The sequence below is a fragment of the Periplaneta americana genome, chromosome 10, assembly GCF_040183065.1.
Source record: "Periplaneta americana isolate PAMFEO1 chromosome 10, P.americana_PAMFEO1_priV1, whole genome shotgun sequence".
Lineage (NCBI taxonomy): Eukaryota > Metazoa > Arthropoda > Insecta > Blattodea > Blattidae > Periplaneta > Periplaneta americana.
The window spans coordinates 46,572,412-46,594,049 of NC_091126.1; the positions used below are offsets into that span (position 1 = coordinate 46,572,412).

Sequence of the window (21,638 nt, forward strand, 5' to 3'; positions counted from 1 at the left end):
AGGGTCTTTGGACATCTGTGTATGAAGTTAATAAATACGTGAAACCAAAAGAACACTGATACTAATTTATTCTGTTGCAGTAATGTCAATATTCTCAATCCCTGGGATTCAACTGAGTAAGGATCCTGGTTACCGGTCCTCTAACTTTCCAAAATCCAGTGTAACAGGGCGTTCACGGCGCCAGAGTATGCTGTTATGAAACATGGAGTGGCCGAGCATTCAGCTCACCTCAATGGAGGTGGCTGTGGCTCGGTGAGATGACTCAGATTTCTGCTCCATCCAGCCCCACCACTGATTCCGCCCGCCAGCCATGTTTTCACATCATGCCACGAAAGATGGGCTGCTTATTTAAATATATAAAAATAGTTCAATGAAACAGAGGTGCTCTGTAGAAGAAAATGGAGATAGTCCAAACAAGAACTTTTATGGAAGTGTAATCATTATATTTTGAACGTGGGCTACCGCTGTAATTTGAGAGAGCTGTACCATCATCGCACTCTTAACATAGTGGAAATAATTGTACTATGGTTAATATGAATGTGTTAACATGATATAATCAGATTTAGAATATCATTTGTCTTCGAGATGACCACTAAACAGCTTTCTTAAATGCTAGCAAAATGGTTTATGAACATGCACTCTAAAAATGGTTGTTGCTAACATACCACGTTTCTTAGTTTAATTAAGATTAATTTTCCACTGAATAGTTAAGTTGTGTATTACTTACATCAGACAAATGATCTCTTCGTCAACTCTTTGTTAACGTCTAGTCAATAGACGAACTGGTAGCTTTATGCATTAAGCTGATTGTGGATGGCGGGCGGGTAACAGAACAAGACAAAATGATAGCGTTGAAGATTATGTGGAAACAAAACTTCATTAATAATGATATAGGGCTGTGCAAATATATATATATTATATATATTATTATTATTAATTATTATTATAATTTTTTTAATCTGAAAATGACTGTGATGCATCCAATAGGTTCTTGACATTTTGAGCTGACCTGATATCATAGCAGTTGGATTCAAATTCGAATTTAACGATTTGCAATTGTAGCATTATAACCCTTCTTGTGTACACACGAGTTACAATCGACTTCTGGTGATGTAAAGATGTCTCCTATAAGTGAATCGTTTTGAAATATTATCTGACCAGTCCTTATTTTTGAGGAGTGTCTTACAGGATTTCTTTATAAACATCTATAAACCCTTGAGTTTTAATTTAGACGCGAAACTGTCTTTCAGATTTGAAAGGATACCAGCATGCATGTACATTCCAATGCAGTTAGAAATTGCACTGTGTCATGCGTTTATAACATGGGTGCTAGAGCTTTATAGTTTCCATAGACTTACCACTGTATGAGATGGTGCCGAGAATGTGAATAGGCTTTAAATTCTCGCCACCAAATGTATGAGTGCAACATAACCTTTATTTATGTTTCGCCATTAAAGGAGAGCTAATAGCCGAAAGTTATGTGAGAGTTAAATGTGTATATGGTTTTATGTGTTCATACTGTTCTTATTTACCCAGTGCTTAATGAATTTGTTATGTAGTATATACAAGAGAGGAAACCCATCTTCATTATGCATATGTTTTATTTATAGATTCTATTACATTGTTTGCAGTTAGTTTATATTAACTGCAGTACTTTCAAATAAATTCTTACAGATTATATATGCACAAGAAATTTGAGGTAATTATGAGGCTTAGTACACAATTGATGGGAAATACTGTGTACAAATTGTAGACTAAAAAAATACATTAATCACAACATAGATTTCAATAACAGCCAGAAAACTTACCTGTTTATTGCAAATTATATTATGCAAACACATTTTGAAATATATGAACGTTTTCGCCCTTGTTACAGCATCTTCAGATAAACTTACTTAATAAAAATAATAATACAAGCAATATCCATTACATTTACAATTACACAATAAAAGGAGTTCTAATATTACACTAAATAATTCTCAAGTTAATTAAATTGAAATAAATTGTGACCATGAACAATCATTAGTTTCATTCATGCTTTTGAGTGTGATAAAATTACAAATAGATATACCTAGATGTTAAAATGTTAAAACATGAGTGAAACTATGTTACAATGTTGTATTATATATGTTGTTTGTACAATGAGTTTTGAACATAGTGTTATTGTATTTGGATCCCAAAAGAGGGTGAGATTAAATAGATACGTACTTATCTGCGTAATGGATGCAACCAAATTTTTTGCATTAAAATTTAAAAAAAAATCCCCATGTAATAAACGCATTTCATTTTAAACAAAGATTATTTTAATAATATCGAAAGTCGTAAGATTGGAGGTACTGCTTACATTTAAATTTAAGTTTTTAAACAACAATGCATGGTACCACTGCAATCGTGATTGGTTCTTTTTTTTTGTGAATGCAATATATATGTACTCTCCAATTAATAAAGCAGTATTCTTAGGACATCTGCAGTGATTCTGAATCTGATAGTGAATGAGGTAAGGCTAGTGTTAATAATAACAATAAAGTGTCTTGTCTTATTGTCACTGTATTCATTGTTACAAGTTATCATCTGTTTATACAGCTGCTGCTAAATATGGATTGTCTTAAGTGCGACTCAGTTGATATATAAATTAGTCGCGGTCCATATATCATTACATATTCCATCAATTATTTCAGCATTCGAGCTGGCACTCCTTCAATATTGTTCTTTTTTTTTCTTTTTTTTCATTAAGATCTTTTCCTCGCACAAAGGATGCATCCGAGTTTTTTTGTTATAAAAGTCTAAAAAAAGTGTGTGCCTATTAGCAGGTAAATATGATAATATGATTTATGTACTAGATCTAAGGTTAATTATATTAATACCATAGTGTCTTGTAATTTTTCGTTGATTGGAAGTACACTTTATGAGATGTTTGTGGACTGAGAATTATAGCATAGCACAGCTTACATCTATAATTGAATAGTTACCCTGAAAAGAGATCTAACCCACAAATGACAAATTATTGAGTACATGAAAAAAAACATTTTATTCTTATTTGGGGGTTAATATCTTAAGCAAAGCATACATACTTATAATAATAATAATAATAATAATAATAATAATAATAATAATAATAATGGCTTTATTTAACCTGGCAGAGTTAAGGCCGTAAGGCCTTCTCTTACACTCAACCAGGATTAAAACTTGCTTATACAGTTGAACATAAAACTAGATCAGAATTAAGTAATTACATACTGATACATAATGAGATCAAAAGAGGTAGTTACATAAAATTTACCTCATAAAATAAAAATAAACATAGTGAAATACATATTAATTTGTTAGAATCAAATACGAATCACATAAAAACAAAAGCCGATAATTCAATAAAAAAGAAAAATGAACACAGTAAAAATAAAAATAAACACATTAGTATACATATTAGTATTGGATTACAATTAAATAGGATTTACATAATTAAACCAGAAACCGACAATTGAATAAAATGTACACAAAAAATAGATTAATAATAAAGAACAACACAGTGGAATACATATTGGCATTAAGTGATAAATAAACATGATTTAGATAATAAAAATAAGAAACAAAAAATAAATACAGTGGAACACATTTGCAACACGTTAGGTCTGGCAACTCATCATAAGATATTTTTCTAATTTACATTTAAAGGAAATTAAAGTTCGGCAGCCCTTGACTTCAGGCGGCAGAGAATTCCAGTGACGAGAAGTAGCAACAGTGAAAGACTAAGAATAAAGAGATGGTGTGCAGTGGTATTTCTAGCGTGTTATCATATTGTGACCGAGTATTTAAGTTATGATACCGAGAAAGACTGTGGATTCGGACAGATAAGTAAGAGGGAGTAGAGGTATGCAAAATTCGGTATAAGAGAGAAAGGGAATGTAACTTTCTCCTCTCATTTAACCTGAGCCACAATAATTTATCGAAAAAAGGCGAAATGTGGTCGTAGTAGCGGACATTACAAATGAAACGAACACACACATTATGAACACGTTGCAGTTTCTGGGATAAATCCACCCTGAGATCACTGAATAAAGCGTTACAATAATCAAAATGAGGCATAATAAGAGTCTGTACAAGCGTCTGCTTTAATTTAGCTGGATAGTGGTACAATCTTTTTAATGAGTGAAGAGTGGAAAATACTTTCTTGCATGTGTGTTTGATATGCGTGTCCCAGGTAAGGTTAGATTCAAAATGAACTCCCAGGTTTTTTACAGTTGAACTGAATGGAATGATCTCTTCATTCAGAGTCACAGGAGGAATAATTACCTAGTGTACAAAAATCAACATATTGTACTGAATACAGCTTACATTTCAAATAAGTGTGAAAGCAAGGTGTTTTTGTGAAATTAATACTATTTTCTCCCTCCTAGTTTTGAATAACTTTACATATTGAAAATAATGTGTATGTTACGATGTTGCCTAAATATTTAATGAAATATTACCAATAAATCGGACTACAGATCTGAAAACTAAGAAAAAACAGCTTATAATAAAAATTGCAGTCACGTCAGTATTCCACTCACTGTTTCAGATACACATTTTCCCCTGCACAAAATGCCCTTTCCTACTCATATATGACTTCCCAGCACTCCTTAAGAATGTATTCTTATTATCTTTTCACTCATGTATGTTTACTTTGCATTTCTGGCCTTTATTTAATTGTTTTTCTGCACTATACTCACAGCTTGTTTCACTACTTCCGCCATTTTAGAACAGATAGATCACTATTCGCTTGAATGCCAATATTAAAACAAAAACCTTTGAAAGAGAAATTATGTTACTTTACGTCCACTAGGTGGTGACATTTCCACTGAAAACTCAAATTTCGATTTTTTTTTGGTTAGATCTCTTTTCAGAGTAACTATTCAATTCTCAATCCATAAACATATCATAAAGTGACAATAAACGAAAAATTACAAAACATTACTAATATTAATATAATATAATTAGCTCTAGTACACAAATTATATTATCAGTGGCGCAGTCAGAATTTGGTTCTGGGGGGGGGGGGTTGAATTAAAAAAATAACTATAATATATACGGTAACAAACTTTTAACATGCTATTACTTTATAATTACAGTTTCAATGAAACTGAAATTCTCATTGGACTAAATAGGACCCCAGCTAAAGCAAACAAATCCATTTGCTGCTGAGTTCACATGGCCACAAATGCAGCATATTATATGCTTACTCAGCAACAATGCAACTACACACATGCGGAATGTGTTATGATTTGCCAGTACCGTCAAAAAATATTTTTTGAATTTTCCTTTCACATCAAGTATCGCTGAGTGTGCTGATGTGTAAACAAATGTAAATTTTTCTTGCTGTAAATTTCGTGGCATTTTACCCTTAGGACATAGGTTTTATTTCATCATACTTCTTTTAATGTAGGCACATTCACAATTCAACATGCTCGGTGTGGCAGTGTGTACATTACTTTAGCCTATCCTCTAGGACAGGCAAAGAGTGCCTTTGCTTAGTCTTACTGTTAGTGGTAGTGTATTTGATTTTTTTATACAGTCATTAGGGAATTAACATGGCTTCAATATAGGCCCAAAGCATTTTAACGAATTTATTTTAAGCAAGTGCTTTCAGAAATTTAAATAAGTGTGTATTTTAACGTGTTCATGTTTTATAAACAAATGTCCTTTTAGAGTTTTACATAAGTGTGTGTATTTTAACATGTTAAGATTTTATAAACACGGACTTTGAAATGATCAAAAGTAACAGAGGACAAGGCATGAAAGTTTACAGTGAAAGAGATCATGAAAAATAGAAGCTTCTAAATGCTAATGGAACCATTTCATCATATCTAATTAAAAACCGAAAAAAATTCGTACAGCATTGAAAAGAAAGGCAACAGGTGATTTATATGTAAAACTCTTAAAGTTGATTAGGGACGAAATTGAAGAAAATAATCATTTTTAGATTTTTTTCCATTGAAATTGACCCATCCAAGCAGACAGTGACAGCACATTTGTTTTTACTCCCAACCATTTTTATCAAATGTACACAATACATTCGTGTGATAATACTTTCAATATTCCTGTGGTTATTTTTTCATTCTTTTTTGTCAAATACTAATGTCCAAATGTATAGCAACATGCGGTGCTTCCTGAAGAAAATTTGTCTCCAAATATTGGAAAGCAGTTAGGCCATAATCATTTCAGAGCTTTTGTTAAGATTATGAAATATCATCACACAATACTAACAAAATTAATTCTCCCAGTGTTAAAATTACAGATTGTAAATTTCACTTAGGACAGAGTTGGCTTCGAAAAATGAAAGGAAACGGTATATCAAACCAGGAGCTCTGAAGTAAAACATCTGAAATTTGAAAGTGGTTAAAAGTGTTTATTTTTTGGTCTTTCCTATTTACCAGCATCAGAAGTATCAGATGTTTTTGCAGAGCTATGTGAGAGGTCCCTCCTGTTAGTGACTGTTTTGAATTTGCTCATTATATTCTGGAAAACTATATTTAAACATCAACCTTCCCCCTCCGCCCTTGAATTATGAGCTGAAGCATCACAATTTAGAACTATACGAACTACAATCTTGGCAGAATGTTACCACAATGGACTGCAGTATGAATTTTGTAAGACATGAGCCCACCCAATAATTTATCGTGTTATCGTTATTATTATTATTTGTGAGATTTATTTATTTATGAGCCCAACTATTGCTTTTCAAAAGTTGTCGCCACTTGTCAGAAATATATTAAAATAAAAGCACAGACTACATATGAGGTACTAAAATGCGAGAAATAGAAATAAGGACAGTAAAAAAGAAAGGTAAATGGACAAGCAAGTAATGACCTATTCATATACAGTACTTTAGGACCAGGTGAACACAGATTTAAATTTTCATTACAGTGGTTGCCATGCAACAAAATGAAAAATATTTTTGCTGAAATAAAAAGAATTAAAGTGCAACAAAATGACTGACGGCCATTTTTCTTTTATTATACTTTTAAGCCAGATAAAATGTATTTCAACCTTCTGCATTTCTTAGCTAGTTCCTTGAGCACATCATTTTAATTCACAGAAACTTTCTCATGTCTGTATGTACAGTACATGACAGCCAGTCCATTAAGGCGCTCCTCCCCGGTGCAGTTCCTAAGGTGCCTATGATTTCTTAGTGATGAAAATGATATTTTAGGAGTATGAGTAGTTACAGGGAGAGTTGCCATTATTGTCAACTGGAACTACTGTAAGTGATTGTTATAATGTTGTAGAGCTTCAACAGTGTTTCGTTTTTCTTCTTGGGGCTTCTGGAAGAGTTTACCCCAACCCCCCTTGCTGTGTCAGTGATATTATCTGTTGAACCTCATCCTCTTTTGGGATCCACATAGAATACATGATGTTCAAAAAGCATTGTACAAACAACATGTATAATATAACATTGTAACATAGCTTCACTCATGTTTTAACATTTTAACTATTTTAACGTTTAGATATATCTAATTGTAATTTTATCAAACTCAAAAATATGAATGAAACCTTCTTACTCACAATTTTAATTCAGGTTAATTAACTTGAGGATTATTTAGTGTAATATTAGTACTCTTGTTATTTTTTTCTTATTTGGTTATTTTATGACTGTATCAACATCTCAGGAGTCCTGTTATTTTATAATTGTAAATGTAATGGCTATTGCTTGTATTATTATTTTTATTAAGTAAGTTTATCTGAAGATGCCGGAACAAGGTCAAAAACGTTAATATATATCAAAATATGTTTGCATAAAATACAGTAATTTGCAATAAATAGATAAGTTTTCTGACTGTTATTGAAATCTATGTTGTGATTAATCCTATAAAGCATATCGGTATTTCCAAATATGAATTTTAAAATAAAAAAAAATACAGTTTGTAAAAAAATTGAGAAATAATTCATATTTTGCTATATTCTTTGTTATTCATTGTTTATGAAAGATTGAGTATTGTTTCATTTAATTTATTGTGAAATTTTCACTATTCGTTGAATGAGATTCATTGGACATATAATAACATTCCTTATTAGTTGCGATAATTTTTTATGTTTGTCTTCAGTTATTCAGTAATTTTTCGACAACCATTACTATATTGAAAGTAATAAATATTCTACTTAAAATACATTCTTTTTTGTTATAGTCCACATCTATCATTTTGATTCAGTACAAAACTTTGATAATTGGTGGACCCAACCCAGTTTTATTTGTTCCTAATGTCAACCAATACATCTACAAGTGTCTAGTCTAGAGTTTTTTTTTTTATTTATTGGGGCAAAGGCTAATTGGGATTTCCTGGTTTCTGGTGGGGTCGAAAACCCTGATAGAACTGATATTTAATTCTTTTGGTGAAGTCCAGAGGGTCCAGTTAGTCAAATCCACTCTCCTCCCTCCTTGTTGGGGCCCCCTGGAATCTTTTAAGATGTGACAGAGAGAGTGGTGTGCAGAAGGCAATGGGAAGCTACCGCATTTATCCTTCCCAAGAAAAGCTGCAAACATGGATGTGGATCATTTGCGGAGACTAAAAGGAAGGCAGAAAATAGGAAAGATTGAAGAATGCTGGATTTGCAGTGAATGACCTGCACATGGGCAGAATACTTATGTATGTACATGTTTATAAGAATTCACTGCTCATTACCTTTGTTTCATATTAATATAATGCAAGCCAAAGATATTTGAAATTAAAAGTAATAAAAAGAGGACACTCTTTGGTTTTAATCATTGTTATAAAACTCATAAATGATTTTTGTCTGATCAGTAATACATACTGCTAACATTAACTCATTCATGCATTTATTTAATATTTTCCTTTGATTCGGTGCTTACAGTATTTTAATTTTAATGACTCGTAAGTCAATTGGAGGTTATGTACTGTATGCTGCTCTGGTGAATTTGAAATTACAAAAAGCTTGTCAGGGAATTAGACAGGATGAGTCATAAGTATGTTTGGAAAACGCATGAGTGTGCTCCTGGTTAAAACTCAAGAACAATTCCTTGTGAGGAAATTTTAATGGAAAATGCTTACAAGCAAACATTCTCATGTCCACACCTGTGGAGTAACGGTCAGCGCGTCTGGCCGCGAAACCAGGTGGCCCGGGTTCGATTCCCGGTCGGGGCAAGTTACCTGGTTGAGGTTTTTTCCGGGGTTTTCCCTCAACCCAGTATGAGCAAATGCTGGGTAACTTTCGGTGCTGGACCCCGGACTCATTTCACTGGCATTATCACTGTCATCTCATTCAGACGCTAAATAACCTTAGATGTTGATAAAGCGTCGTAAAATAACCTACTAAAAAAACATTCTCATGGAGGCAGATAAAAAAATAATTTTTTTTTCTTCCACCATATCCATAATGTCAAAAAAAAAAGTACTTATACAAATTTTGGCCACTCGAGCGCAATTACAAGGGCTGTAAAAAAATAAGATTCCCTGGGGTCGTTTACAGAAAGAAAACACAATTTAATGGAAAAATTTATTGCAACAGATACAGTAATTGTCGAGCTATTTTTCAACATATTTCCCACTGGAATTCAAACATTTGTCATACCGTAGAATCAATTTTGTATCCCTGTGTCGAAGTCTGGCACCTGGATTCGGAACCAGTGTGTGACAACCATCTGCACCTCTCTGTCAATCCCATGGTATAGCAAATGTCTCAGTTTCAGTGGGGAATATGTTGAAAAATAGCTCAATTGCTGAAACTGTTCCAATAAATTTTTCTAATGAAATTGTTTTTTCTTTCTGTAAATGGCCCCAAACGAACTTATTCTTTTACGGCTTTTGTAATTGCGCTCAAATGGTCAAAATTTGTATAAACACTTGTTTTGACATTATTAACATGGTGGAAGAAAAAAATTAACTTTTATCTGGCTCCTTGAGAATGTTTGCTTGTTAGTTTCTGGGCAAATGGACAAAATAGTTTTACATTCTGACTTTATTTCATAAATACCTGAACAGGGTGTTTCTGTTCTTTTTGTTTTGGTTCTGTCAAATGTACACATTTGGAAACTTGGTGAGTGTGTTCCTGTATCAAATAAAAATAATTAACACAAAACTCTGATTGAAAGGTATATGGCATCATCATTTAATGTTTACAAAAGATGTTCAATATGCCCCCCCCCCCCCAATGTTTACACATGCCTGAGCAAGATGTACACACGACTGGTGAATTCACTCAAATACCACGTCATCACGGATCAACTATCATGCATTTTGAACAGGTTGCAATAGCTCCTCTGCATGACAACAGTCTTCAAATTATTCCAAAGGTAAAAATGAGTGGGGTGAGGTCAGGTGATCTGGGTAGCCAAGGCACTGGGCCACCATGTCCAATCCATTTCTTTTGGAATTGTTCGTTGAGATGCTCAAGGACAACATGGGAGAGGTGCACTGGGGCGCCATTGTACCTAAGCCACATTTCCCTTCTTACATTTAGGGGTACGTCCTCGAGCAAAACTGGCAAGTCTGTTCTTAAAAATTGATGATAAGACAAGACGTACCCATAAGGCGATTTGGTAGCATATGCGGGCCAATATTCCTGTCGCCAACAATTCTGGCCCAGACATTAATGGAAAATCTATGATGAAAGTGAGATTCTCGAATAGCTTGAGGATTAATGGTAGCCCAGACATGCTTGTTATGAATATTAAATACACCTTCCCTTGTGAATCCTACCTCATCTGTAAATAACACTTTTGTAATAAATGCAGGATCAACGTCCAGTTGTTGTAAAAACCATCGACAGTTCCGTAAATGACCAGGACAGTCAAGTGGAATGAGTGATTGCACTGGCTAGAAAATAATTTTCGTGTCATAGAATTCGACTGACAGAACTCTGAGATGTGTTCACTGTAGCAGTAATGCTCCTGATGCTCTTACGTGAATTTTCTTCCATAGCTTCAAGGACTCCTTCCACATGTTGTAGTTTCCTTGGTCGACCAGCCACATATTGACGTCTGGACAGGAATCCTGTCTCGCAGAAACTTCGATCCACAGTGATCAGTGTAGGTGCAGATGGCAAATGTCTACTCGGAAACTTCTCCACATATCTACGATATGCAGCATTCACATTGCATAGCATTTCACCAAATGTTAGGTGAATCACTCAGTTCTTCTAAAGTAAACACCATTGTACACTAAACTGTACTGGCCAGTATTTGATAGAACTGCCTTCCTGAACTACTGCTATCGTACTTCTTAAACCTCTACTGGATTCAGAACTACAAGTTGTTTAACATCACAAAAGAAACTAGGCACATGTACAGTCTGCCATCAAAATAAACCTAGGAGTATGTTTACATACTCGAGAAGAGGTTCTATCTTGTCGCTGGGTTGTATGTTTGTAACCAAACACTGCTACAAAATCAAAACTAAAAAACAAAAATACTCTGTTCAGATACTTATGAAATAAAGTCAGTATTTAAAACTATTTGGTCCATTTTTCCAGAAACTAAGCATTTTCTGAAAAAAATTTTCATATAAGGAATTGTTCTTGTGCTTATCCAGGAGCATGTGCATGCATCTTCAAAACATTCTTATGACACTCTGTATACTGACCGGGGAAAACATAGTGGATCACTTTAATTTTTTTTTTTTTTTTTTGAGAAATACAGTATTTTTATAGCTCACAATTCATTTTGTCTATATTCTCGCAGGATACGCGTTGCCTCTATTCTACAATAAACCTTCATTCCCATCATCAAAGTACTTTTTGTTTGCAGTATATTTTCTTAGTTCTAAAATGTTGTAATTTAAGCAAAATTTCAAATGAAACATTTTATGGAGTTGTTGAGACAGTGGATTATGTTAACACAAGATTATCCCACTGTGTGCTTATCTTCTTCTAATATTGGCTGTTACCACCCCTGGGGTCAATGATGGCCTCCATTTTTGTTGTGGCATGCAGACCATCAGGTCCTGTAACATTTTCTGAGGGTTGAGGTTCCTCCTACAGTGCCTCCTGCATTTTGTTCAGGGTGTCACAGTTGCAACCAACGAGCACAGAATGCATAGAGTAGACATGAATAGCTTGGAGGTGAAGCCGCTTTTGTAGACCGTCGCCATTATGATGCTACCAAAACATTGGGCTCCCGGTTAGCACATGGGCAGTTGATTGTGATGTTGCATCGTTGTTTTAATTAATAAATGAAGTAATTTCAATATGCCTACATGTACTGCGTATGGCTGCACAAACAGGTTTTCAAAAAAATTCCTGGAATAACTTTTCACAGGTAAATATGCATGTGTGAAATGTACTTATTACCGGTAGATAAAGAATGATTTAGCCTAGGTTAGTTGGTTAGATTCGTATTGTTCACGTATTTGTTTGATTAAGAGAAAGGATTAGTGTATTGATATTATTGTAATTAATTTTTATAATCACTAAATCAGACACGCTTTGTAAACTTAGCATTTACGAGCGAAGCTAACCTAACAACCCATGTTGGAAGTTTGTGTTGAGTGCTATAGAAAACGGGCGTACCGAGGTTTCTCTTAAACCGAATGCACGTATTCGTTTGATGAAGGAAAAGAAATAGTGTATTAATATTATTGTAATTAATTTTTATAATCACGAAATCAGACTTATGCTTTGCAGACTTAGTAGCTTCATTAACTCGGTCGTGAACTGACTTGACCCACTTGGTAATAAAACTTCACTTTTGTTCGCCGTTATAATCTAATTATATACTATAAACGAAGAGCCTATCAAATATTATATGGTTAAGAGCATTCTATTTTTCTCTAAACAAAATCGGGACATCTATACGAAATACTGGCAAAAGGAAGAGAATGATAATTTGCGTTAAGAAGTTTCATTATTAAATCGAAGCAAATGGATCAACCTATAAAAGTAATTGTTATAGGGTAGCATTTTTATTGGACTAGTAGCAAAATAAGGTCAAACTGTTATCTTCCTTTTTATCATTATTGTTTGTTTAACCTCCCAGATTATCTATTAAATACCATACTGCAATTTGAAGAGCTGCCAATTTAAATAACCTGTATATATGTGATTTATCGATGACAGTTGCGTAATTTTTGCTAAAAAAATACGTGCATAGCGATTCTGTATTACGAAACAAACAAGAAAGTGTGAGTCCTACAAGAAATTAGGGACATATGGAATTCTTATTATCATAAGATCTTCTATAACGTAATAGCTATTTTGCAATGTTTTGGTAGCAACAAGATGGCGTCAGGTCCATAAAATCGGCTTCACTCCGTCCAATGGTATTAAGATGCTAGTGTCTACTCTATTGTATTCTGTGCTCGTTGGTTGCAACATCGTACACTTCGGTCGAGCTTACCTCACATATGTTCTATAGGATTTAAGCCTGGGCTGTATGCTGGCCAGTCCAGGGTTTACATCCAAATGTTGCAAAGCAACATGGGGTTGTGCGTTGTCTAGAGATGGGGTGTGACAGTGTTTTGCCATCACAACTCCAAACTGTGACATCTTTAGAAAAATCTCTGTGACAGATAATAACAATTTTGTCAGACTGTGCTTTTTGCCTTTGTATGATTCTTGGCAATTGTGATGTTTCTCATCACAAGCCGACTGATGTTTATGTTTCTTGGTCTTCTACGAATTGATATACAGGTGCAATGTCGTATCAAGAATACTAACTAGCGCAGTGAGTATAAACATACACGCTCTGCACTGTTTTATTGCATATACAGGGTCATTCATGCAGTTTTGCTCCCACTTAGGGAAGGCCTTCCTGAGTTCAAATGGGTCAAAAAATGTAAATAAAAAAATAGGGTGTGACTTATAGTTAAGTTGCTACAAGTTATTGAAAATTTGAAATTACAGGCAAAATTTAATAATATCACTACATAAAAATGGATACAGTTCCCACTGTTGTAACTACTTACTTGTTGTAGACTTCATTCTGCTCATCGACTCTCAATTTTACAATTTTTCAAACGAGTCTCCTCCTTCCTTCACACATTTGATCGTATGCTTTATGAATTATGTGTGTCACATTCCTTAACATAACAGGGCTGTTCCTGATGATTGCTGTGGCTTTCATAATGTTCACAATTAATTCTTTACATGTGTTTACCTTAATCTGGTATACAAGATCCTTTATCCACCCCATAAGAAATAATAATCAAGGAATGTCAAATGTGGGGACCTGGCTGGCCGGGAATGAGGACCTCTGTGACCAATCCAACAATGTGGGAAATACTGGTTTAGATGATCTCTCACGACAAGAGTAAAATGAGTAGGTGGACACCTACTCTCGTTTCGTTGCAAGAGGAACATTATCTAATAATTGCGGCAATTTGTTTTGTAGTAAGTGTAGGTATGTGTCACCATTTAAGTTTCTGAATGAAATGAATGGTCCTATGAGCTGATCATACAGAACACCATACCACACATTTACACTGAATCGATGTTGAAAATTGGTTTTTTTCTGATTCAGGTTTGCTCTTGGACTGATTACCTGGTTGGGTTTTTCCTAGGTTTGCCCAACTGTAAGGCGAATGTCAGGTAATATGTGGCGAATCCTTGGCTTCATCTCACTATCACCAAATCCATTGATGCTAAATCTAGTAGTTGATACAGTGTCATTAAATATAAATTAAAAGAAATTGGTTTTCTCAGTGGCTTTAGAGTTAATATCTGCCCATTCATATAAGTTATTAATGCCATCCCATATGAATTGTGACTCATCATTGAATATAGTACAGTGTTAGAATTCTCTACCATTTCTGTTTAACCAGGTGCAGAACTCGACATGGTGGACATTATCTTATGGCTTTAAATGTTGCACTTCTTGAAGATGGAGTGTGCTCCTTACCTTTGACTGAGTAACACAGAGTTACCGAGCTACTTGTCTTATTGAAGTTCGAGGACTGTGTTGTACAGCGTTGAGAATGTTTTCATCTTCTGCCACATCATGTTATTGACATCTTTCATACTGGCTGCTAATACTGGGGAGTGAACCAGTTTGCCTTAGTGTGCTAAATGTTTCACTAATAGTGATAGGACTTGGAATCCTACAATTAGAATAACAGTAGTGATATTCCACTGCAGCAGCTGTTGCATTTCCATCACACACACCATAAATAAATACCATATCGACATATTCCTTATTTGTAAATTAATACGTTATCTTGAGACAACTAACAAGCTGCTAACTCCACAATATACTGACCATCAACTGAACATGCGACAAATGACTCTAGATGCATTGCAAAGTAAGCACATGCACTGACATTTGAGAGTTTTAGTCACACCAACAAGTTAAAAAAATCAGTGATTATTCCTGAATTATGTGAGATAGGAAAAAAACTTTATTAGGAAAATATGTTCCAAACCACTTCAGGAAAGCCCTCCATTAGTGGTGGTAAAACTTCGTAAATCACCCTGTATTCACCCAAGATTGTTTACAAGTGATTGAGTGAATCATTCGTGAAAGAATATAGAGAGTATTAAAGTGTTGCACACATTAACCTTTGAGTGGGACGAAACTTTATTAGATTCCAGTTATGTTGTCCTTCAAGCTTAACTTCTGTCTTGCAGTTGTCTGGACCCTGGAGCTGTTGCATATATGTACATCAGGTGTCATCACTATGAATCACATATTGGTCAGAGATGGCGATTCCTTGGAGCTGTGATTTTGTGAGATAATCACAGTCAGAACTAGTGACAAAATCACAGGTCTTTAAATCACATCCCACTATCAGTGTTGTCATGTACAAGGTTGAAATTTTGGCTGATGAGAGGGGTGAAAGAGATTACATATTTTGCTAATAATTCCACTGTATATTGGTGTTCATTCAGAGCTCCTCCACCGATGAAAATAAGTTTCATCTGTGCCCCATACCATGACAGAGCCACCTCCAAATGGCATCTTCTCAGAGAAATTGAGGGTGAATATCTCCCCATGCCTTCTTCATACTCTCTACCATCAAATGACCTTAAGCAAACTTGTGACTCATACATGAACAGCACCATTGATGAGTGGTCCACAGTCTAATTCTGGTGCCTGGTGCTGGGTTATGATATGTTGAGCAATTGCAGGTCTTCTTGAGGTCAAATTGGGTTCTTGGAGTCTTTGTGTAACAGTTCTGTCATTCACAGTGACGTTTCTTACTGCTTCGAGATGATTTCTGGTCTGGACTGCGGTCATATGGCAATCTTGTGAGACGTGGGAGAACCAGAAACCTGTCTTCCTGGCAGATGTAGATCTCCTGTGGCCTGATCCCAGCTGTCTGTGATAGGCACAGAGTTCACAGAATCACTGTATTTGTGTTGGATGCTTCCAAATGATGCACTGATGACATTAGCTGCAAAACATGTTTCCTCCATTTTAACCAACATGGCAGCTCTTGCATGTCTTCTCAACTAAGAGGCCTCTCAGCTTATCAAATTGGAAAGAGAAACAGAAGAAAAATATTGGCTTGTAACAGAAGATACGCCACACATTGAATATTCATCAGTGTCAAAATTAGCCACAATAATTAATAAAGAAAACTTATCACAGTATCAATTTGTTTTAAATTTATTTTTTCCTAAATACAGAACATTATGGAAGTTTGTTTCATTGGACCTTTGTATTTCAAAAAAAGAAGTGCACTGTGTGTGTATATATATATATATTTCTTGACAGTGTTTGCATAGGAAGAGATTTTCTTTTCTCAAACAGCATAAGGTTCTTCAAAGTGTTCTGGGCAAGGATATTAACAGAGTCTTCACTGCTACAAATCAGGTCCCTTATTGTTCATTTTGCACATCATCAGGTGGCGAAAAAACTCCTATGTTACCTGCACCAGGGGCTTTTCCAGCACTGGTTATAAATTGGAGGTACTCCAGAGATCGAACCTGGGGCCACAGGATTATAAGTGCAGCACTGTAGGAACTAGACTACTATGGTGACTCTGCTACAAAATCTTGTCATCCGGAAACTAGTCTTGTTACAAACAAAAATTTGCTTTTTCTGTGGAAATTCTGTAGCACATATCTGAACTAGAATAACGTGACTTGTTATACCGTTGCCAACAACTGAATACTACACCATCTCCATGTCACATAATCTCTCACTTCTCTTCATGACTAAAAACATTAGTCTTCCGCATTTTCCTCTCTCAAAATTATTCTTTGGGAAATACTTCGTTACCAGTACATTAAGAATTCTGAAAATGATTGATGCAGTGAAATGGTATGAGGAACAATTACTGGAGAATAATTTAACATTGCGTATTTGGATCTCCTCCAAGACTACAAATTCAATCATATATTCCAGTAAGTGTAAAAAAAAAGAAACAATTCTTAAAGGTTTCATTATGTTACGATATAGTTCAGTCATATATTACAGTACTGTAAATAGTACAAATAGTATTGTCCACCACTGTGAAATAATGGTTAGCATGCCTGAACGTGAAACAAGCGGGCCTGGATTCAAATTCTGGTTGGGACAAGTTACCTGGTTGAGGATTTTTCCACGGTTTTCCCCTCAACCCATTAAGAGCAAATGCTAGGTAACTTTCGACTCCAGACCCTGGACTCATAGCAGCTGATAAAGCATCGTAAAATAACCAATTTTAAAATATTATTTCTTATATACTTGAGATTGAAAGTACCCTTTCTTTGTAGTCAAATTCATTTTATGACTTATTATAATAGTTTTAAGGGAGCTAATTTAAACTCATACAAATTGTATGTAAATTTATTCATTTGTGAGATGTATTGGTTGAATGTTCACTTAAAGTATTTAATATTTCTTGTCCTTAAGACCTATTGTGTCAGCCAAGACAGTGTTATTGCATCCTGCAACGATATTGACTAAACAAGGAGAGAAATTTGAGCACGTGTCAGCCAGAAAATCTATAAAATGTATCATAAAATACCTGTTGCCAGATAGATGTTAATATTTTGAACAACTACTTTTTTGAATAAGTTACGTTAAAGCTCAAATCTGTTATCAAATGCCGAATTGTATGTTTATAGTTAAACATTGGATTTGATGTTTTTAAAACTGATTTCTAATGCACTCTGCATTCCATCTATGGTAACTTCAAAGTTACGATTTTTTTTTTTTTTCACTTGTGTAGTGTTTAGAATCATTGTATTCTGGGATCTGTTTCTTTATAAGATTTGAATGTAATACAGTGTCCTGTAATTACCTTAATTTCTTTGCATACTAGATGAGCTCATTTCATTTGACCAATATGATGTGGTTCATTGAAATACTTATATTGGATAACAGTTAAGGATGTATAACTGTTCCATAGGGAATTGGAGATAAGGTATTCGTCATGATGCCTAGTTACCTTTTCATGAAATACAAGCCAGTTTATAATAAGGACTATGTATTTCAGTGTATAATATGTGATTATTGACTATTGTGGAAGTAAAATAGAATTGCATCCTATGATACAAAGCCATTATGCGACATGACTGTCTCCTGTTATCATTGGTCATGTTGTCATAAAAACAGCAGCAGTGCTCATTCCCACACCCCAAATATTTGTAGTTAGTTCAAATTTTGTGTCTTAGTATAAACTAGTCGAAAATATTTTCAGAAGTGAAAATACAGTAAAAATTTTGCTCAACTTTGCCACAAATTAAAATTATTAATGTTCAGTTATAACTAAAAATTTCCATCCGTATGAAATTGTAATATGGAAAATAAGTATTGCTTTAAAATGTTAATCTTCTTATTCTCCTGGATTATTTAGTGTCAAGTTTTTGAAATTAGACGTTATTGTGTTTCAGTTTGTTATTCTACGTATTTAAGTAATTTAATCATTTACCATATCTGAAATTTATGGAAACCACGTAGGTAAATATTGGTTTTATAATGGTCTAAACCAGGGGGATGCCTTAACTTTTCAGTTTTAAACCATCTCTTAGAGCATATTACCAGTAGGCATGACATGAAAATTAATTTAAATGTTTGTATAAATGCAGGAAAAGACTCACTGTATTATTAGCACGTAGCAGTACAAAAGTGGCTTTTTATAAATTTCGGTTTCTACTTAAAAATAAACAGTATAGTTCAGTTACTAGTTCTCATTAATAACATATACATTTATATTATATAATTAATTTATATATGAATAAACACAGAAATTTTGCTGTGATGTTCTTTTCAGAAGCATATGTATTACATTGCAAATTTATACCAAGTCGTCCTTAGGTTGGTTAAAAACTTAAGTTCATATAGAACCACTGCTTACATCCTAGGATGTCTCTGTTTAGTCCTTATTCTTGTAGAATAAAGCTTTTATGTTATCTTCCTTACAGAAATGTAATTATTACAATACATGCAGTAAATTAATTACAGTATATATTGTTTTGTATCAGTGTGAAATTTGATATTCCAACCTGAGTAATAATTTTAAAATGAGGAGCTACTTAATGCAAAGGCAGATACCAGAACATGAAAATATTAAACATATGTATATGATATTAATGGTTTATTCTTTTCAGCATCTGTTAAACCAGTTTTGTTACAGCAGTTTTCATTGATTAGGAGTGAGAAAGAATGTGGGGCTTTTCACTCATGTGTTGACATTACGATTCCATCTTGAGAGTCGTATCACTCAAGATCTGATCCTGAAACCTGAAAATGTATAACTAGCACTGAAATGTCAAAAGTATTAATTATGAACATGGTTGAAAAACTCAAATTTTTCTTGAGGCATATGGTTCAAATATTGACATGTTTTGCGATATTGGTATTAATCTGTCTAATGACAGTATTGTAATATAACAATAGTGATTGAACTTTAGGTTCAGTAAGAGCAGAAATTTCTTGATCTCATGAATGTTGCCTGTGTTCATGCATTCTATTTAATAATACAAATAAGCAATGGATAATGATAATGAAATATATGCTGGTGGATGAGTCTTACAGAATACAACTAGCACTGTCCGAGAGAATTTCTGTGAAAATCAGTACTGGGAATGGTATTTACAATTGATATATGTATACAGTCGATAGTCAGTGGTATAAATACCAGGAACATTGAAAATGCATTGGTACTCATAATTTGCCTTCTCTTATCTTTTTCTTACATTTCTCTCTCTCTCTTTTTGTAATCATTTGTGATTTTGATCTTCAGTTTCTTCTCACTGGTGTTACTTTTGTGCATGTAATTACAAGGATGTTTAAGTTTACATCTTAAAAGAACTGAACCTGACCTCCAAAGAGAATTTGTATATAACTAATTTGTGAGCATTAGAAAATTTACAAAATATTTAGTTTGGAATTTTTTCTTTTGTTTATAAGTTCTTCTTTCGCTGCATTACTTGTTATACCTGTTCCTCAGTGTATAGAAGATGTAAATGTGATTTATTACATTTTTTTATGTAAGTTGTGATGAACAAATAATGTCTTCATTTTCTAATGAAATATAGTTTTAGTGTTCTATAAGTCAAATTACTAGTATTTTATAATTCATATTTCCGAGAAGGTTGCATTTCACTGTAAAATGAGATTACACTTTTCTTTTTTTATTTGTCTGATGAAGTGATGGCTACATACAAAGTATAGAACTTTAGAGTTCGATATCATTATTGAATTTTGTTAAGTTCTGGTGTCATCCCACTTAATATAAATCTGTACATATTCAATCAATTTGAACAAGTCTGTATAGGTAAAGAAAACCATGAAATTGCTAGTGAGGAGAAAAGGAACCAGACATCAAAATGTATTACCTTATCTCAGTGTTTTCAGTTCATGTGTGTGACATCCACAACTAGAAGGAAATGCAGTCATTGCCTATTTCATTGTGTCGTATTTTCCTACACAGTTAAGTGCATTTTGAGTTTGTTCAGAAATGTAGAAATGTATTCTGCACTGCTGATTGAATTACATTGTACCCCAAAAATTACACTAAGGAACAAAAAAGAAACATAAATGATCATACTTCCTGAAAATTTGCTGATATCGATGGAAATGAACTTTATTTCAAATATGACAGAACTTTTATGTTGGGTCTAGTTCAAAAGATATTAAAAAATGAATATGTATAGAAAGTACTTTGGTACATCAAAATATATAGAAAGTCGGTTCTGCATGCAAAATTATATAAAACAGTAGCATAACAATATTTTAGTGAGAATAAAACATTACTGTAAATTTTTTTAAACACCACCAAAGTTAATACCTGTGACTCTCCACAGATACCTGCACTCAGGCGTGGGTTCGAATCCTGCTTGAGATAATTATCTCTTAATTCTTTCCGATGTTTTCCCAACTGTAAAGTGAATGTCTGGTAATTCTGTGGCAAAAAGTCGGCCGCATTTGGATAGTCAAAATACTACCTTCCTGTCACCAATACTATCGGTGCTAGTTAACTGCAAATTTGATATAGCGTTGTTAAATAACTGATTTCAAAATTTCACTCATATCACTTTGACATTGAATGACTTTGGAGAAACTGGTACACACAAGATTTCAGAATGACGAAATTTTTTTTCACTATTGGTTTTATGTTTGTTATTTAGCGACACTTTATCAACTGTGGGTTTTATATTCGTTATTTAGAGAGAGAGTCTATCAACTGTGAGGTTATCTACTGTCAGTGAAATTGGTGAGAGTGAGATGAGATCATTGCTTTGCTACGAGATTACTTCACAATTGGGGAAACACTCTGGAAAAGACT

The 21,638-nt window shown here is 34.0% G+C and overlaps 1 protein-coding gene across 4 annotated transcripts in view; it reads left to right on the forward strand.

Moving 5' to 3' along the window:
* Positions 1 to 21,122, forward strand: part of LOC138707645 (cyclin-dependent kinase 17-like) — a 110,053-nt gene extending 88,931 nt beyond the window's left edge. For all 4 annotated transcript variants that reach the window (XM_069837338.1, XM_069837340.1, XM_069837337.1 and 1 more), the window contains one exon: positions 81 to 21,122. In XM_069837338.1, the coding sequence (XP_069693439.1) occupies positions 81 to 199 (119 nt within the window). In that variant the 3' untranslated portion in view covers positions 200 to 21,122. The remainder of the gene's footprint in view (positions 1 to 80) is intronic.
* Positions 21,123 to 21,638: the final 516 nt, after the last annotated feature.